Consider the following 19,374-nt stretch of genomic DNA (forward strand, 5'->3'; position numbering starts at 1 on the left):
TACATCTTCCACTCACTTCGAAGAATACTTAATAATTAATTGATTAACTAGCGGACTTACTCGTGTTAATTATGTAAGTTTGTGCGGCTTACAACTGTTTTGGTGCTTTATCACACCATCCTCAGAGCCTACTAGATCTCGGCTTCACCTCGAACTTCTCTGCCTGTTATGTGGGTGCGTTTGATTGTTGAAAGGCGTTGAAAAGTGGAGTCAAATAGTGTGTGTGTACTCTTCTAAATCAAACACTATTTAGAGTGTCTAAAAAGGGGTTACATTATAGCATAATTTTATATGGTTACTTTTCAATGAGCATACCGTAGGTATCTAAAGGTAACACTACGACAATGAAATGAAAAAGATCAATTTCAGGTACCAACTGTATTTCAAGTCCAGATGCTTAGCCATAAGAATCGATTATTTTTTGTTTCCAGAACTGTACAAGAATTTTCTGGTCATTTTTAAACATTTCATAAAAATTATACTAAAATGATCAAAGAAACCAATATCTACTGGATTCATTTAAAATTACATTTTACATAGCCAAATCAAGATAGGCCTATATATATGCCATTTGCAACTTTTTACTAAAATAAAAGATACTAAAGAATTTACTACACCAGTGGTTCCCAAACTTTGTGAAGACACGACCCACTTTTGGGCAAGAGTTCTTTATGCGATCCCCCTCTATGATACTCAACCCCCATCGAAAAATAAAGATTCCTCTAAAATCAAAAAATCAAAATTAGAGGAAACCACTCACAGGACGACTAAAATAGAAAAAATATAGTGCAACAATGACATAAAATATTACATAAAGAACATTTCTAGTAGCTGATATTTTCGAACACTTAAATACTTTGAATAGTACGAGTTATCATAACACTAGCCAGAGGTAAAATCGAAAGATTCATAAAGAAATTTGACTTTGATCTGCATCACTTAACAAGAAAGAATGTGATGCATTTCAGTGCATTAAACAACTAGTGGAAGATTTAGCTACCTGTGATATGGCAAATACCGAGTTTGTTAAATTAAGTCTGCACAATTCTAAACAACAGCTTTCTGAGTATCGATCAGAAGATACTAAAAACAATACGACAGTCATAGATGAATAATAAATCCATTTGTAGACAGCTGTGTTCAACTAGCTGAAATTTCAAAAGAAAAGAAAAAGACCGGGAAAAATTCATTTAAATATGTACATACCTATTGATGGATAGGCTTTTTCGCAGCGTGTAGGCCAGTTGTGGATCAAAAGAATGTGTTAAAACCTCGAGCTTGCAAAAGGAGCTCTTAAACGTTTTATAACATTTGCAAATCTCATATTTATCAACAGTAATCTCACTAGAGAAAATCAAAACTCGAGTGGGATTTAATTGACTATTACACGATTAGAAGAAAGTATATAAAGATTAGAAGTAACAAAGTACTCCAATATAATTAAATATTAATTGACTTACGAAAATACAACTGTCTTCAAATGTATTATTGTACCATCTCAACATTATGCTACATGGCAGTAGTGTTTTATGATTATGTTTTCTTGTTATCAGTTGTGCCAACTATGGAATCTTCATTGAACTCTGTGGACGGTTACTAGTCATGAAGGCTTTGTTGATTCAGTTTCATTTTTATTAAAACATTTGCATTCCACTTCAATCATCCGGATCCCAGTAATCAACGTCACTTGATAGATGATTTTCAATAAATCTTAGTATTAAACAATCTCTGATACGTGACTATCCATAGTATCATATAGCAGAAGTTATAACGAACATAACCTAAATAATATAAACAGTGTTAGAAAAGTTTTAATTAGGGATGATGAAATAAACAAGAAACGTTTTAATTAACGATGATGAAATAAAAAATAAAAATGAATAATTTTATAAGAAATAATTATTGAAAGTACAATTTTCAAATTTGAATGTTTTAGTGGTTGGTGGTTCAGTTGATGTTATATTGGACGTGTGCATAAAAGAAGTGAACTCGTGACATACATGGTGTATCCCTCAACTTATTCAGGATTTCCGAATGGTGCTCTTCATATATGACCAGTGTTCTTGAATGCCAATGCGAGTCATATTTGAAAGTGCTGTGCAGCAACTGGAGTGGTTTGTAATTTTCTGTTTTTTTGACGTCCAGACCAGTGCAGTTTGAAATGTTGGCAAACAAAGAAACAAATGCTAGGGTAGTGATAAAATTAAACAAATGCTAGGGACACGATAAAATTAAACAAATGCTAGGGACGCGATAAAATTGTGCGATAAGCAGCCATGATTGGTTGAAAGACGTCCTTTCGTACCGTTTTATTGGTCAAAAGTAGTGTGACGTAGTAAAAGTGTAATAGTCCAAAATAAACTTCTTGTCTGCGACTGCCATCAAAACAAAGACGAGAAATCTCATTCAATTTTAAAATTATATCACTAAGTATGTATTGAATACAGAGTCCAGATCAAGAGCTACTTTCTGAAAAACAGGCACATTTGTTGCATTAATAAAATTGTTTTTACTTTAGTGTATAGTCTAACTACTGAAGCTTTTTTTATGTTGAATGTTATTTATGTTTCTAAACACACAGTTACTGTAAGTTAATAAGGAGTTTTTTGTTTCATTTTGTAAATCATCTCGCAACTCCCCTCAGCTCTTCGCGACCCCCAGTTTGGGAACCACTGTACTACAATATGGCGCATGCAGTCCATGCTTGTCCCTATGTAAGTAAGGCAACAGTCCTTTATATAACATGAATATATATATGATTGCACAGTTTTACTATAAAAAGACACAACATTGATATCACCTTCTGGAATCTACCAATCACATAAAGTTCCTCTTACTCATTAAAAAGTATGATCTAATTACGAAAAGTGTCTGTAACAATAACATTAACAAGATATATACAAGCCTAAATCTAACAAAAGAATCTATTATACAAATACAATGAAACAGACCACAGTACGATGATTTTTACCATCATTCAACACTCAATATTAACACTGCCTTAATATACTTCCAGTTCCAAAACATTCACTACATAGAGTATGTCCATTAATAGATTTCTAAATATCGACTAAACTTCAGAAATTTAAAACCAGAAAGTCGTCACATAGCTGCCCTGACACCATAAACCTTACCCACAGATTAAATGTCGTATACAAGGTACTATCTGCATCGTACGTACGAAAGATCACCGAATTATGTGAATTTGTAATGTTCCCTGAAAACAGTATAGAAAATTGACAGCCTCTGCTAACTACTGGTAACATACACTAAATATATTTCACTATGCCCACAAGATCACAATTTAAGTACGCAACAAGACAGGAAAGGTCTTCTTCAATTTGACACCAATTTCACATCTTTCCTGAAACCAATGTTCAGGAAATCAGCAAACGAAGTTACATCTGTGGAGATGTATTCGTCCTCTTCTTCAACCTGAAGGAAATAAGCGAAGAAAAACTCAATGTACAGTTGAATAAATTAATGAACACATACATGTCAAAACTACTTGGAAGAATCTGCAGATAAAATAAAATCTAACAGAAAGTTAATGGCACAACTCAGCTATTCCAGGCAAACTGGGAGTTCCAATAAAAAAATCTTTTTCAGAAATATTTGTTTATTATTGGTGTAAGACATAGACATACATAAGGCTCTAAATTTAAATATTCTAACGTTTTATTTTCAAAAGGAAAATATTTTACAAGTTTCATAGTCATTGAATCTAAGTGGTCTCGAGTAGGTAATGGGTACTTTTTTGTTTTCCCTAAAGTTTACAGCACCTCCATGACCGCTATCACCACCAGCTCCACCACTCACAACACCACCAGCACCACCTCCACCACCAGCACTACCTCCTCCACCACCACCACCACCACCACCACCACCACCACCACCACTATGACCACCATCATGACCGTTCCCACCACCACCACCCATGACCACCATCATCACCCACGACCAACATGACCACCACCCACGACCACCACCATCACCCACGACCACCACCATCACCCACGACCACCACCAGCACCACCACCAAACACGGCCACCACCTCCACCACCACCAGCACCACTACCACCACTACCAGCACCACTACCACTTTCGTCATGTAATAATCATTATTTACTTCACGTACTGGGTGTTTTGACCCATTGCAAGAATTCTGTGGCTTGGCATAAGAATGCGTAACTGATAAAATTAAAGCCATTGAAGTAAATTCAAGAAATATCTTCAGATCAGAAAGCCAATAATGTCCCACTAAGAGAATGACAAGATTTGTTTATTGCACACAGACAAAGATTTTTGCAAGAACATCGAAACTACATACAGCATTGAGTGAATTGGCAGAACCTGACAGAAGATGAAGACATTTTCTGGTATTAAAAGTTGACGATACTAATGTTTCGGATTTCTGGATTCAAGACATAAGAAATTCTTTAACTTCAAAGTCAGTTTTGTAAGAAACAGCTATCTGGGTTCTTCACCTAATAAACAGCAGAAATAACTAAAATGCTCTCTCAATTAATAACACTCAATAAAAGAATTGTATTCCAATGAATACCATCCCATTGTGGAATCCTGGGAAACGAGAATGTGGATGCTTTAGCAAAGAAGGGCAGCACTGCTACTTTCAGACCTGTTACTAAATCTACATATTACTCTGTGAAAAGATTTATTAAATCTACATACTTAGACTTCAACAAACAAAATATGATAACACAAACTCAAGGGAAAAAATGGAACTCCCTGCATCATAATCCACAGTTAATTCCCGATTTACCACGAAAATCGTCTGTAGCTGCATTTAGATTGGCAAAAGGCCATGATTGTTTGGCCAAACACCTGCATAGAATTGTAATATATCAGTCCCCTAACTGCCCATTGTGCAACTCAAACCAAGAAATGGATTCGGAACACCTCAAAATCTGTGCTTCAGTGGCTGACCATGACAATATCTTTGAAAAAAATTGGAGTGCAAGAGGTCATATGAATTTATTGTCGAACGCCTGACATTAGAAAACAACAACAACAATAATAAAACAACATAAGACATTTACAAGGAGCATAACTCAGAATGGTGCCAAGTCACTGAGTAAGATAACACAGCACAAACACTGGACAATGAACTAATAGGAAATTCCAATGTGGGAAGGCAAATTTCCACTTCTTTCCTAGGAAATGATCTGGGTCCACTGTATTCACAGCCAGAAACATTACTGTATGAGCTACAACAGGGGGCAATTTTCATTTATTTAAATAGTGAGGGAAAACAGCGTCACGATTTTTAACTCGAGAGAGAGAGAGATAGAGGGGGAAAGGGAGAGAGGGAGGGTGCGTGCGTGCGTGCGTGTGCACGTGAGTGGGTGTGCGTGTGTGTCTATATATTCATATCAATCATCATCACATACCATGTCAGACATATTTTGTCAACTCTGAATCAGTTAAACCAGACGTCTCAATAGGTCCTTCTCGGAGCACTTCCTCCTCTCTCTCTTTTTTTAATATAAGAGTGCAACAAGATGCGGGAGCAGTTCGTATATCTCCGGATGACATCATTGACCACGACGTTTGAATAGACATCTGTAACCGCTACGATTTTATCTCCATCTCCGAGGAAAGAATGTCCTTATTACCGCAAATGTATGAACAAATAAAAGCTTTCATAGGGAAAGCGAAATTGTGGGAGTTGCAAGTTTCAGTGGATAACTGTTACCACTTTATTAATCTAAAACTGTTACCTAATTTGAATCAAGACCAGTGTAACAAATATAATGAAGTAATGAAGGACTTGAGAAAAGAATTTGAGAGGACATACAGTATCATAAGAATACGTACCTTAACAATCAACAAGTTTAACTGTAATTTAATTATTATTATTTAACTGAATTTTATTTTATTAAATGTAATATGTTGTTGTTGTTTTCTAATGCCAGGCGTTTGACAATAAAGTCATTTGACCTCTTGCACTCCAATATTTTTCAAAAATATTATGATGGCCAGCCACTGAAGCACACATTTTGAGGTGTTTCGAATCCATTTCTTGGTTTGAGTTGTACAATGGGCAGTTAGGGGACTGATATATTCCAATTCTATGCAGGTGTTTGGCCAAACAATCATGGCCTGTTGCCAATCTAAATGCAGCTACAGACGATGTTCGTGGTAAATCGGGAATTAACTGTGGATTTTGATGCAGAGAGTTCCATTTTTTCCCTTGGGATTGTGTTATCAAATTTTGTTTGTTGAAGTCTAAGTATGTAGATTTAATAAATCTTTTCACAGAGTAATACGTAGATTTAGTAACAGGTCTGTAAGTAGTAGTGCTGTCCTTCTTTGCTAAAGCATCTGCATTCTCGTTTCCCAGGATTCCACAATGGGATGGTATCCATTGGAATACAATTCACTTATTGAGTGATATTAATTGAGAGAGCATTTTAGTTATTTCTGCTGTCTGAGATGAAGGTGTGTGTTTAGAGACGATTGATAGAATAGCTGCTTTGAAGTCTGACAATATAACTGCATTTTTAAATTTATTGATGTGGCATAGAAGATTCCTGAGACTTTCACTTATTGCAATGATTTCTCCATCAAAACTTGTTGTTCCATATCCAAGAGATCTATAAAGTGAGAAGAGACAGCACGTAACACCTGCACCGGCACCTTGTTCTCTGGAGATCAAGGATCAGTCAGTGTATGACTAATACACCCTAATTCCAATATGAACTTAAAAAAAGACAGATACCAAAAACCATTTACTAGAAATGAAGTATTTTGTTGTTTAGTCAACTTTCCGAAGACAGTCTGAACCTCACATGTGATATCAACAAGGCACCACATATGAGGCAACTAGGCAAGGGGATAATGGGATAGGGTAGCCAGTTCCTTGTGCTTAAATAATTACGTAACATGTATGGTTCTTCATGCTTCAGATGTCTTCTTTTTACTCATAATATATAATTAGAAAATACATTTATTATTATTATTATTATTATTATTATTATTATTATTATTATTATTGCAAACGACTTAAGAAATTTTATTCCTTCCGAAAACAACTGTTTATTTTGTCAGTACAACTCAAAAGTGCCGCTTTGTGGAATTTCTCCCGCGACAGTTACAACTTAGTTCACTCATGCTTGTAACATAAATCAACTATCGGCTATCTTGGGTACTGTGCTTATCTCTTCAGCTGACTACGCTATCTACATTTGCTCTGTGTAACAACTTTTATGCGTTGGCCTTGAGACACCTGAGTTAAACTATAAGGATGCTTAAAAATGTTATACTAAAACTAAAGATTTAGTATGTGAAACACACAACACTTTCCTTTGAAAATGTGTGATTCTTACCTCTCCTCTTCCCACAATTTCCTTGATTCATCACTGCATTTATAATGCACGAGAAAGTTATATGCCATTTACTTTCATCAGTTTTGTTAATAATAAATAGAACTACGTAATTAAAGAATGCTTACTAAAATGCTCACCTTGACAAATGTATGGTGTAAGAGTTCGGATGCAGTGCTCCTTCTCCGTGGATCATGTTGTAGACAATGATCCGTAAACTGATGACCCTCGTCACTTAGACTATCTGGAACAGTAGGTGTCTCTCCCATCCCCACTTTGAACATTATTTGATAATTAGAATCAAATTCTGGCCAGGGACGCTGTAACAAATCACTTCACTTTAGAATACACTTAATTTACCATTCTTATTACAAATAATAACAAATGTTGAAACAATTCTCATTCTATCTGTTTGACCATGTGTCTCATTTGGTCATAAATGCAGGATAAATTAAGTACACAGACAAAAATCAGATCTTCATCTACCCTCTGTCAATCTCAGCTGTTGCAGAAAAGGAATTCACTATACATGTATTACAGTCTTTAATGCACTGCCTAATTATCTTAAAGCTCTGAAAGGCCAAGAGAAGAAGTTTAGAAGGGAATTAACAAATTTCTTCACATTCATACCTTCTACTCAACTGATGAATTGTTTATGCTTCTAAATTAAATGTATCTAGCTACTACGAGTATATGTATTAATATTTAATGTATCATAATTATTTTTTTACTTGTTCCATATCTCAAAGCCACAATGCTGATATAATACGATATACTACTACTTACTTATTGGCTTTTAAGGAATACGGAGGTTCATTGCTGCCCTCACATAAGCCCGCCATTGGTCCCTATCCTGAGCAAGATTAATCCATTCTCTATCATCATATCCCACCTCCCTCAAATCCATTTTAATATTATCTTCCCATCTATGTCTCGGCCTCCCTAAAGGTCTTTTTCCCTCCGGCCTCCCAACTAACAATCTATATGCATTTCTGGATTCACCCATATGTGCTACATGCCCTGCCCATCTCAAACGTCTGGATTTAATGTTCCTAATTATGTCAGGTGAAGAATACAATGCGTGTAGTTCTGTGTTGTGTAACTTTCTCCATTCTCCTGTAACTTCATCCCTCTTAGCCCCAAATATTTTCCTAAGCACCTTATTCTCAAACACCCTTAACCTCTCTCAAAGTGAGAGTCCATGTTTCACAACCATAAAGTACAACAAGTAATATAACTGTTTTATAAATTCTAACTTTCAGATTTATTGACAGCAGACTGGACGATAAAAGCTTCTCAACTGAATAATAACAGGCATTTCCCATAATATGATATATGGAATATAATAAATGCAATGTACTGTAATATAACATGATTAATGTCACATTTTCTTATTGAATTTGGTATTCCCAAGAAACTAGTTCGATTAATTAAAATGTGTCTCAGTGAAACATACAGCAGAGTCCGTATAGGTCAGTTTCTATCTGATCCTTTTCCAATTCACTGCGGGCTAAAGCAGGGAGATGCACTATCACCTTTACTTTTTAACTTCGCTTTAGAATATGCCATTAGGAAAGTTCAGGATAACAGGCAGGGTTTGGAATTGAACGGGCTACATCAGCTTCTTGTCTATGCAGATGACGTGAATATGTTAGGAGAAAATACACAAACGGTTAGGGAAAACACGGAAATTTTACTTGAAGCAAGTAAAGCGATCGGTTTGGAAGTAAATCCCGAAAAGACAAAGTATATGATTATGTCTCGTGACGGGAATATTGTACGAAATGGAAATATAAATATTGGAGATTTATCCTTCGAAGAGGTGGAAAAATTCAAATATCTTGGAGCAACAGTAACAAATGTAAATGACACTCGGGAGGAAATTAAACGCAGAATAAATATGGGAAATGCGTGTTATTATTCGGTTGAGAAGCTCTTATCATCCAGTCTGCTGTCCAAAAATCTGAAAGTTAGAATTTATAAAACAGTTATATTACCGGTTCTTCTATATGGCTGTGAAACTTGGACTCTCACTCTGAGAGAGGAACATAGGTTAAGGGTGTTTGAGAATAAGGTGCTTAGGAAAATATTTGGGGCTAAGCGGGATGAAGTTACAGGAGAATGGAGAAAGTTACACAACACAGAACTGCACGCATTGTATTCTTCACCTGACATAATTAGGAACTTGAAATCCAGACGTTTGAGATGGGCAGGGCATGTAGCACGTATGGGCGAATCCAGAAATGCATATAGAGTGTTAGTTGGGAGACCGGAGGGAAAAAGACCTTTAGGGAGGCCGAGACGTAGATGGGAGGATAATATTAAAATGGATTTGAGGGAGGTGGGGTATGATGATAGAGACTGGCTTAATCTTGCACAGGATAGGGACCGATGGCGGGCTTATGTGAGGGCGGCAATGAACCTTCGGGTTCCTTAAAAGCCATTTGTAAGTAAGTAAGTAAGTAATGTCACATTTTAGTTTTTATTTTATTTATTTATTTTCAAATAGTCCTTAATGAGCTATTGCTCTAACTAGGGCAGTACATATAAATGTTTTGTTTTGTGGCACGCACGCACGCACACGCACGCACGCATGCACACACACACACACACACAGATATAGGGGAGAGTCATGTAGTATTGGACATCGGTAATATCGGACAGTGTGTTTCTTTCATCTAGCACCATATGGTAGTACCTGAATGACACGGTTACATTTCTCTATGCAACTCACAGAAATGTAACCATGTGAATCAGGTACTATCATCGTGTGGTAGATGAAAGAAACTCACTGTCCGATATTACCCGATGTCTGATACTACCCGACTCATCCCTATATATATATACATATACATATAGTATATACTGAATTACATAATAATGTAGAATAATGAATATGAATTTAATAAACTTACCTCTAAGTCTAGTCTAAATACAACTTGTACAATTCATATACACCTACGTAACTTGACGGGAACTTAGCAAATCTAAACCTAAATTTTTTGTATACATATATATTAAAATTTAATTAATAACTCGGAAAATCTACTCCTAAATATACCTTACAATCTACATATTGTTTAATTTTCTTTTTGAACTGAGATAATTCTGATATTGTTTTTATTTCTAATGGTAAGGAGTTGTAATATTTTGACCTAGTATTATAATATTAATCTAATGCCATATTAGAATTTGGCGTTATCTGTTTTGTGTAATTTTTTGTGTAGTACAGTTCTTATGAATTTCAGTGTTGAGTTGAAATTTTAAATTTAATTGGACAAGATTATTTATAATTTTATAAATGAAAATTATTAACACATTGATTGACATCATGTTTTATGTACATCAGTCCTGAATGCTTGTGGAGACACTGGTGTCCTCTCTAGCAGTCAACGTGTTAAAGACATTTTTACTAACATTTTAACAGACGGAATTTTTGTATTAAGGTACAGTTCCCGATTTGGAGTTCCATATAAGATTCTAACTGCTCTCTTCTGTAAACCTCCAATTCTTCAATCAGCTTTTTGTTACATATTCCCCATAATGGATTTAAATAGCCAATATATGTTTTTAATTGTTCCTCTTATAATATGCCTTTAAGTCTCTTCACGAAAATGAACTCTTTCTTTAAAATAAAAGTTAGGAAGCATTACTGATAGTATGGTTAAAAGCATAATTCAACATTTCCCAACATATAGGATAAAAATGTTGGTAATACAATACAGCATTTTATATTCTCTTCTACAGACCTCCTTAAAAATGTTAATGTACTGGTGTTATACTTTCTTTATGCCAATCACATATTATAGCACATACTTTGCCTGAAGACATTTCTACGACAACACAGCCAACGGACCATATGTCTGCAGCTCGTCCATGTCCTTCTGTATTCGTCTTCATGAACACTTCTGGTGCCATATATGCTGAAACAAAATATAAGACTTCAGTGTTATGATAAATGCTAATTCACATAACTCTATTCTCTATAAAAGATAGTTATCAAGCTAGTCAAGCTACATTTCTCAGTTAAGTTATAATAAAGATATGTACGAGGCGCATCCAGAAAGTAAGTTTCCCTATTTAAAAAAAAAAAAGGACACACACTTTCAGGAAACATTTATTGACAACAGGTACAGCAGTGTTTCAGCTATTTTTCAACATAGCCACCATCAGAATTGAGACACTTGTCGTATGGTGGGATCAACTTTTGTATTCCTCTGTCGTAGAACTCTGCCGCCTATGAATGGAACCAGCGTGTGACAGACGTCTTCAGCTCTTCGTCATTGCCAAAACGCTCACTGGAGGACAGGAATTTCTTGAGGTGCAAGAAAACGTGAAAATCGCTGGGAGCAAGATCAGGACTGTAGGGTGAGTGATCAAACAACTCCCAGCCAAATTCCGTCAAAACAGCTGCTGTGCGCCTATGTGGACGAGCATTGTCATGGAGGAGCACAACACCTGCAGTAAGCATTCCACGCCTCTTGTTTTGAATGGCACGTCGCAATTTTCGCAGTGTTTCACAGTAACGGTCAGCATTCACTGTTTCACCTCTTGGAAGGAAGTCAATGAGCAGAATGCTTTCCTGTCCCAGAACACCGTGCACATCACTTTCCGTACCGACCGCGTCTGTTTGAATTTCGTCCTGACCGGAGATCCACTATGCCGCCAATGTATTGACTGCTGCTTGGTTTCCGGGGTTAAGTGCGAAATCCAAGTCTCATCGCCCGTGACGATCCTGTCGAGGAACTCGTCGCCGTCATCGTGATACCGTTGCTTGCAGAAATGTCAGTGCTGCTCCTAAACGTTGCATTTTGTGTTCGGGTGTCAGGTTTTTCGGCACCCACCTGGCACACACTTTTTAGATTAGCAGGTGCTTAGTGACAATCTCATGCAACAAGGATCGCGATATCTGCGGAAAATGGCTGCTCAGTTCCGTAATCGTGAAGTGATGGTTCTCCATGATGCACTGCCACACCAGCTCAACACGATCATCATTGATGAGGGACGGTCGCCCACTGCGCTCTTCATCATGGACACTTTGACGACCTTCGGAAAACTGCCTACACCAGTGACACACCATCTGCTTACTCATGATGTTCGGCCCATAGACCTGACAGAGCTGCCGATGAATTTCAATTGGTGCAATGCTTTGTGCATTAAAGAACTTTATCACCGACCGAACCTCGCAGGCGGTGGGAGAAGGAATAAGAGCTTCCATTTCGGACCACTGCTGCCACGCTACTGGCACCAGGCGGGACCTGTCCGGCTGGCATATGATTGATACGTCATAGATCTGTTATGCATGCGCAATTGACATGGCTAATTACGTTTAATTTCAAGGGGAAAAAATCGGGAAACTTACTTTATAGATGTGCCTCGTATATGAACAAAACCAATAAATACTCATTACGGGTTAAATTTTAATAAAAGAAAACAAAGTACGACTTCTATTTATAAGAACACGAAATGTGTTGAATCTAATGCCAATTACTATTAAGAATACCTGTCAAATGGCGAGAATCATTTGTGCGAAAATTTCGCAATTTTAATACAAAAAAATTGGAAAAGAATATATTCATAATGATATGTGAAATCGACGGAACAAAGCAATATTGAACGGACTTTGTTACACAGGAAATAGCAAGATGTATTTTATTTTTTTCTTAATTTTGCAAAGTAATTCCAACAGATATGTTCAAGATCTAAAGTCTTCAATTGAAGGCATAATTCTGCTGATAATAATTAATTTCTCTCAAATCAATCATTTTTGGAGACATGTGGTCTATATCATTCCACTTGTCACTTTATCTTTTATAATAATAATAATACTGTATTCAAAACGGAATTTATAAGAGCTGGATTTAATTTCCCTAAAACCAATCACTTTTGGAGACATTTGGTCTATATAATTTCACTTGTCACTTCATCTTTTGTAATAAAAGTACTGTATTCAAAACGGAATTTGTAATAGCTGGATCTGAGTAAATCGCGATTTTTGCTCCCCCATTTTCCCAAATAAAGATGCATTAATTCTCATAATAAAAGTATTATTATAGTTCCTGTGCATCACTTCTCGGAAAATTGAATTGTGAACAAACATTGAATACGAATAAAAGACACTTTTTCAGTATCATATAATATGCTGAAAATTTGTATTTTCAGTGTCATGTAAGCTAAAAAAGTATTCTGAGAAAATCACAAAACCAACTTTTTGAAACATCTCAATATACTTTCCCTTTGTACTCTGTTCAATGAGAAAGTGAAATGAGGACGAATTCTCGAGTAAATCAGTTTATTTACCTTGTGTTCCAACAAAACCCTGCAACTCTCCTGGCATTGTCGTATGAGCCTTAATCTTCACTGCAGATCCAAAGTCACCTAACTTAAGACTGTTGCCTTCGTCTGTAAGGAAGATATTTGCACCTGCAAAAATATAACACACTACTGATAAATTCTTGTTTTTCAACATGTGTGTTCGGTTATTCAATACAAGAAATCCAGAGAAACATACATGCACCAGACAGCTACAGTACCAAGATATCACTTACAAGGGATGTACTTGACCTTGAATGCTCAGTACCACACAGAAAGCATAAATCACTTATGACAAAAACAGTGGTATGAGTCATTTCTATGCAAAACTGTGCGTCTTACGACGAGAGACATTTGAATGATCATCTATTCAAGGTTTCAGAGAAGAACTTTAGTGATACAAAGAAGCAAAATATCGATATAGTAGGACCAAAAACACACATATTTCAATGTCGTGACTATATTGCTAGATTTCAGTTCAACAGTGTCACAAACCTCTGCTTAAAATATTTACGATACCTGGACAATAATAGTAATATGCGTTACAAGAGCAGTATGTTGAAGTTTTCATGTTCGAGGAAAAGTTTGAAAAAGCGAAACGTAGTTGAGCTTTTTAATTTCCGAGAATTGAAAGAAAACATACCGCTAATGTATCGTACATTATTTTGTGCGAAGATCGTTTATTACATACCTGAAAGAGGAATTTCTAATTAGTTGCAATGAAATCTCCATCTTGGTTCCTGTTCAATGACGTCAAATTTGCAAAACAAAAATATCTATCTTCAACATTGTTGCTTTAAAATGTTTTCTGTGCTTACTATACTCCAACAGGCCGTCATATACGTCTGTCTTTTTTTTTTTCCCCCAGTCTATGATGAGTCTGGAATGTTGTTGATTTTTTCACAGCTTCCTTAATGTTACTTGCATCACGAATGCAGTAACTTTAGTGGAGTTGTAGAGTTTACTTAATTTTTGCAAATATTTAAAAACAATAATTAACAGTGCAATTTAGGTGAAATTGCAGTGGTAAGTTTCCAATTTATAATTATTACTACATTGAACGTATCTAAAAATAATATGTTAAAAGCCTAAAGGAGTAAAATCAATATGTCACTTAAGCGGTAAGAAGAGGGAAATTGTTATGTGTGTTAGGTTGGGAATACTGAATGTGGAATTTTAGATTTTCCGCAGATTGGTTTTGAGCGGAAATCAAGCAAATACGCACGATCTTGCACAAACTCATACACGAGCAGTGTGTTTTCTTTCAATTCTCGGAAATTAAAAAAGCTGAACTATGTTTTGCTTTTTCAAACTTTTCCTCGAACATGAAAACTTCAACATACAGCTCTTGTAACGCATATTACTATTTTTCTATTGATATGACAGTGTTACACAGCTATTTAATCTTCAACAAACAGATGTGGAATTTCAATGAAGTGAACAATACACACATCTGACGAAAACCACTTTTTCACATTGTGAAAGTGCAGCAAGTGATTTTTTGTGTGAGTGAGTGAGTGAGTGAGTGAGTGAGTGAGTGAGTGAGTGAGTGAGTGAGTGAGCATGTGCGTGTGTGCGCGTGCAGTGTCTTGCAGTGAAAGTGCAGTGAGCTACAAAGCCAGTCCATTAAGTTTTAGTAACTAAGTAATGAGTCAGATTTACAGTAAAAGTGAATTACAATGTAAGCATTGTAAGTAAGAGAGTGAGTGAGTGAGTGAGTGAGTGAGTGAGTGAGTGAGTGAGTGAGTGAGTGAGTGAGTGAGTGAGTGCGCGTGCAGTGTCTTGCAGTGAAAGTGCAGTGAGCTACAAAGCCAGTCCATTAAGTTTTAGTAACTAAGTAATGAGTCAGATTTACAGTAAAAGTGAATTACAATGTAAGCATTGTAAGTAAGAGAGAGAGAGAGAGAGAGAGAGAGAGAGAGAGAGAGTGAGTGAGTGAGTGAGTGAGTGAGTGAGTGAGTGAGCATGTGCGTGTGTGCGCATGCAGTGTCTTGCAGTGAAAGTGCAGTGAGCTACAAAGCCAGTCCATTAAGTTTTAGTAACTAAGTAATGAGTCAGATTTACAGTAAAAGTGAATTACAATGTAAGCATTGTAAGTAAGAGAGAGAGAGAGAGAGAGAGAGTGAGTGAGTGAGTGAGTGAGTGAGTGAGTGAGTGTTTTATAGTGTAAGTGCAGGGCCAATTCAGTAAGTTTTATTAAATGAGTAATGAGCGCAGCTAATAGTTGGTGATTAGAGAATTTACAGGGGTTGTTGAAAATGTTAATAGTGAAGAGTGTAATATTTAATAGTATAACATGCTGTATTTTAGAGTGTTAATTGGGAGGCCACAGGGAAAAAGACCTTTGGAAAGGTCGAAATGCAGATGAGAGAATAATATTAAAATGGATTTGAGAGAAGTGGGATATGATGGATTAATCTTGTACAGAATAGTGATCATGACAGGCTTATGTGAGGGCGGCAATGAACCTGCGGGATCCTTAAAAGCCATAAGTAAATATAACATACCGTATTTACCCGTGTAATGGACGCACACAAATTTTCGCGTTAAAATTTAAAAAAAAAAATTCCGTGTAATAGACGCATAGCGGAATGTGAATCTGTGACAAATGATAGCAGTGATACTGAACCTGACAGTGAATGAGGTAAGGCTAATGTTAATAATAACAATAAAGTGTCTTGTCTTATTGTCATTGTATTCATTGTTACAAGTTACCATCTATTTATACAATTGCTGCTAATTATCAATTGTCTTAAGTGCAACGCAATCGATATATATAAATTAGTCGCAGCCCAGATATCATTATGTATTCTATCGATTATTTCAACATTCGAGCTGGTGCAACTTTAATATGTGTTTTTTTTTTTTTTTTTTCCTCGCATAAAGGATACACCCTAGTTTTTTGTTATAGAAATCGAAGAAAAAAAGGTGTATCTATTATGCAGATAAATGCGATATTTTTTTATGTGTTTTTGATTGTATTATCCTTTACAATGTATATTCTCTTTTTCGTTATATTATGGGGTGAAGAAGGGATAGTGACGCGAAACATACAGCCTCTCCTATCCAAATGCCATCCTCACCTTCCCGTGGTCCACCCTGTTTCTACCAACGAGGAAATGGCGACCGAGTCACAGCGGTATAACTGTTTCATCAAATGCAGAGGAAATGCTGCATTACAAGCCTGTCCAGAGGCTAAAAGTGGCAGCCCCACTACTGGACTACCTAACGATAAGGCTAGTAACCTATCTTAGGGAAAACTACATTACTTTCAAGCCTCAAACAAGCAGTATAAGGATAGATAATTTGATGACAACCCAGAGCAAGTCAACGGTTAAACGAAATTGGAAAAAACAAAATATGTTCACATACACTACTTGGAATGTTAGAGGGATCGATCATAAAGAAGAAGAACTAGATGAAATATTGAATAAAAAGCAGATTAAAATAGCAGCAATAACAGAAACAAAAAAGAAACTAAAAGGTACAACTGAAACAAAAAACTACATAATCATATATAATGGTGTTAATAAGAAGACAAGAGCACAGGCCGGAGTAATGATTTGGATTCATAAATCAATAAAAAACAAAATAAACAATTATACATACTGGAATGAAAGAATATTAGAAGTACAACTCCAGATAGGAAGAGGCAAACTAACTTTCTTTAGTCTTTATGCTCCAGAGGAAGGAAGAGTTGAAGAAACTGAATTGTTTTATGCCCAGTTGCAAGAAATTTTGAATAAAGTAAATAAAAATAATTACATATTATTAGCCGGAGATTTAAACGGTAGAATAGGCAACATCGAAATAAAAAATACCATAGGAAAATTTGGAGAACCTACCATAAACAATAATGGAGAAAAAGTAAGAGATTTTGTATTATACAATGAAATGAAAATCATGAATTCATTTTACAACCATAAAGATATTCATATGTATACATGGTCAGCACGTGGCTCAAAATCTATCATAGATTATTTTATAGCAAATAGAAAATTATCCGAATTATTTTTAGATGTCAAGGTCTTCAGAGGAAGTGACATTGGATCAGATCATTACCTTGTATTAGCAAAAGTGAGATATACACCAAGATGGCTACATTTAACAAAGATAAATGCCCCCAAAAAAGAATTAATGCGTTACAAAATTAGATTAATCCATGACGACAGTGTACGCTGGCTTTATCAAAAAAGACTTGAACAAAAAATGTTAGAAATACCTGAAGATGAAGACATTCACAAAGAATGGGAAAATATTAAAACTCAAATATCACAGGCAGCCACGGAGAGCATCGGAAAATATAAGGCTCTCACACAAAAGAAAAAATTAAGATCTTGGGATGATGAAATTAAGGAGATCATAAAAAATAAAAATATAGCTTATAGAAAATACCTTCAAACAAAATCCGTTAATGATGAAATAGATTATAAACATAAAAGGGCGATAGCTAACAGAGAAATTAGAAAACGACACAGGCAATCATGGAAAGAGTTTATATCTTTTTTAGAAACTGACATTTATAAAATGAAACCCAATACATATAAAATTTTAAAATACATGAACAGAGACATAAAGGAATCCGCCAAGATAAACCCTTGCCCCAAAATAGAAACATTCCTAGACTTTTACAAAAACTTATGGAACAATCCTACTTTTGATTCAAAATTCTGGGACACAAAAAACCCAGATGAACAATGCATTACAAAAGAAGAACTACAAGAAGCATTAAAGAAGACGAAAAATAGTAAATCACCTGGAGAAGATAACCTAAATTCAGAATTGTATAAATATGCAGGAGATCTATTTCAAGAAAGATTACTAAGATTTCTAAACAGAATATATCTGACTGCCACTTTACCGGAAGAATGGAAAAATAGTGTAATTATTCCCATATATAAAACAGGAGATAAACAGAATGTTGAAAACTATAGAGGGATTAGTATCCTCAACACATGTTATAAGATATTTAGTAGGATTTTAAATGAAAAATTAAAAAAACATGCTGAAACTTTCCTTCTGGAGTGTCAAAATGGCTTTAGAAAAGGAAGATCATGTGTAGATCCATTATTTAGTATCAAACTATTGTTGGAAAAAAGAAGAGAATTTAATTTAGAAACCCATATAGCTTTTATTGATTTTGTGAAAGCTTTTGATAAAGTCCGAAGAGACCTTTTATTCGACATATTACAAGAAAAAAATATTCCAAATTTGCTATTCCAAAATATAATAGAAATCTACATGGACAGCAAAATAAGTGTCAAAATAAATAACTGTATATCCGAAAGAAAATTAGTTAATAATGGAGTTCGACAAGGTTGTCCACTATCACCAACTTTATTTAATATTTATATAAATGAAATTATTTTAAAATGGAACCAAATCTACACATCAGGAATCAAAATAACCAGTGCTCTAACATTAAATACCTTACTCTATGCCGATGATCAAGTCATAATTTCCAATTCAGAGGATAATTTACAAAGAGGATTGTATACATTAAATGAAATATTAAAAGATTTTGGGATGGAAATTTCAGCACAAAAATCAAAAGTAATGGCATTTTTAGGACAAGACCCAGTGAGAAGTAAGATAATACACAATAACCAATGCCTCGAACAAGTGCAAAATTTCAATTATCTGGGTTGTGAAATATCTTATCAAAATGAAAAAGATGTGAACAAGAAAATTACCAAATTTACACAAATTCTAGGA

The 19,374-nt window shown here is 35.4% G+C and overlaps 1 protein-coding gene across 4 annotated transcripts in view; it reads right to left on the reverse strand.

Annotated features, from left to right (window-relative positions):
- Nucleotides 1–359: 359 nt before the first annotated feature.
- Nucleotides 360–19,374, reverse strand: part of Mekk1 (mitogen-activated protein kinase kinase kinase 4) — a 129,327-nt gene continuing 110,312 nt past the window's right edge. For all 4 annotated transcript variants that reach the window (XM_069842150.1, XM_069842147.1, XM_069842148.1 and 1 more), the window contains 4 exons: nt 13,648–13,770; nt 11,164–11,270; nt 7,488–7,667; nt 360–3,435 (listed from right to left, as the gene is read on the reverse strand). In XM_069842150.1, coding sequence (XP_069698251.1) covers nt 3,337–3,435; nt 7,488–7,667; nt 11,164–11,270; nt 13,648–13,770 — 509 coding nt within the window. In that variant the 3' untranslated portion in view covers nt 360–3,336. The remainder of the gene's footprint in view (nt 3,436–7,487; nt 7,668–11,163; nt 11,271–13,647; nt 13,771–19,374) is intronic.

The sequence above is a fragment of the Periplaneta americana genome, chromosome 12 (genome assembly GCF_040183065.1).
Source record: "Periplaneta americana isolate PAMFEO1 chromosome 12, P.americana_PAMFEO1_priV1, whole genome shotgun sequence".
In the NCBI taxonomy this organism is placed as follows: Eukaryota; Metazoa; Arthropoda; class Insecta; order Blattodea; family Blattidae; genus Periplaneta; species Periplaneta americana.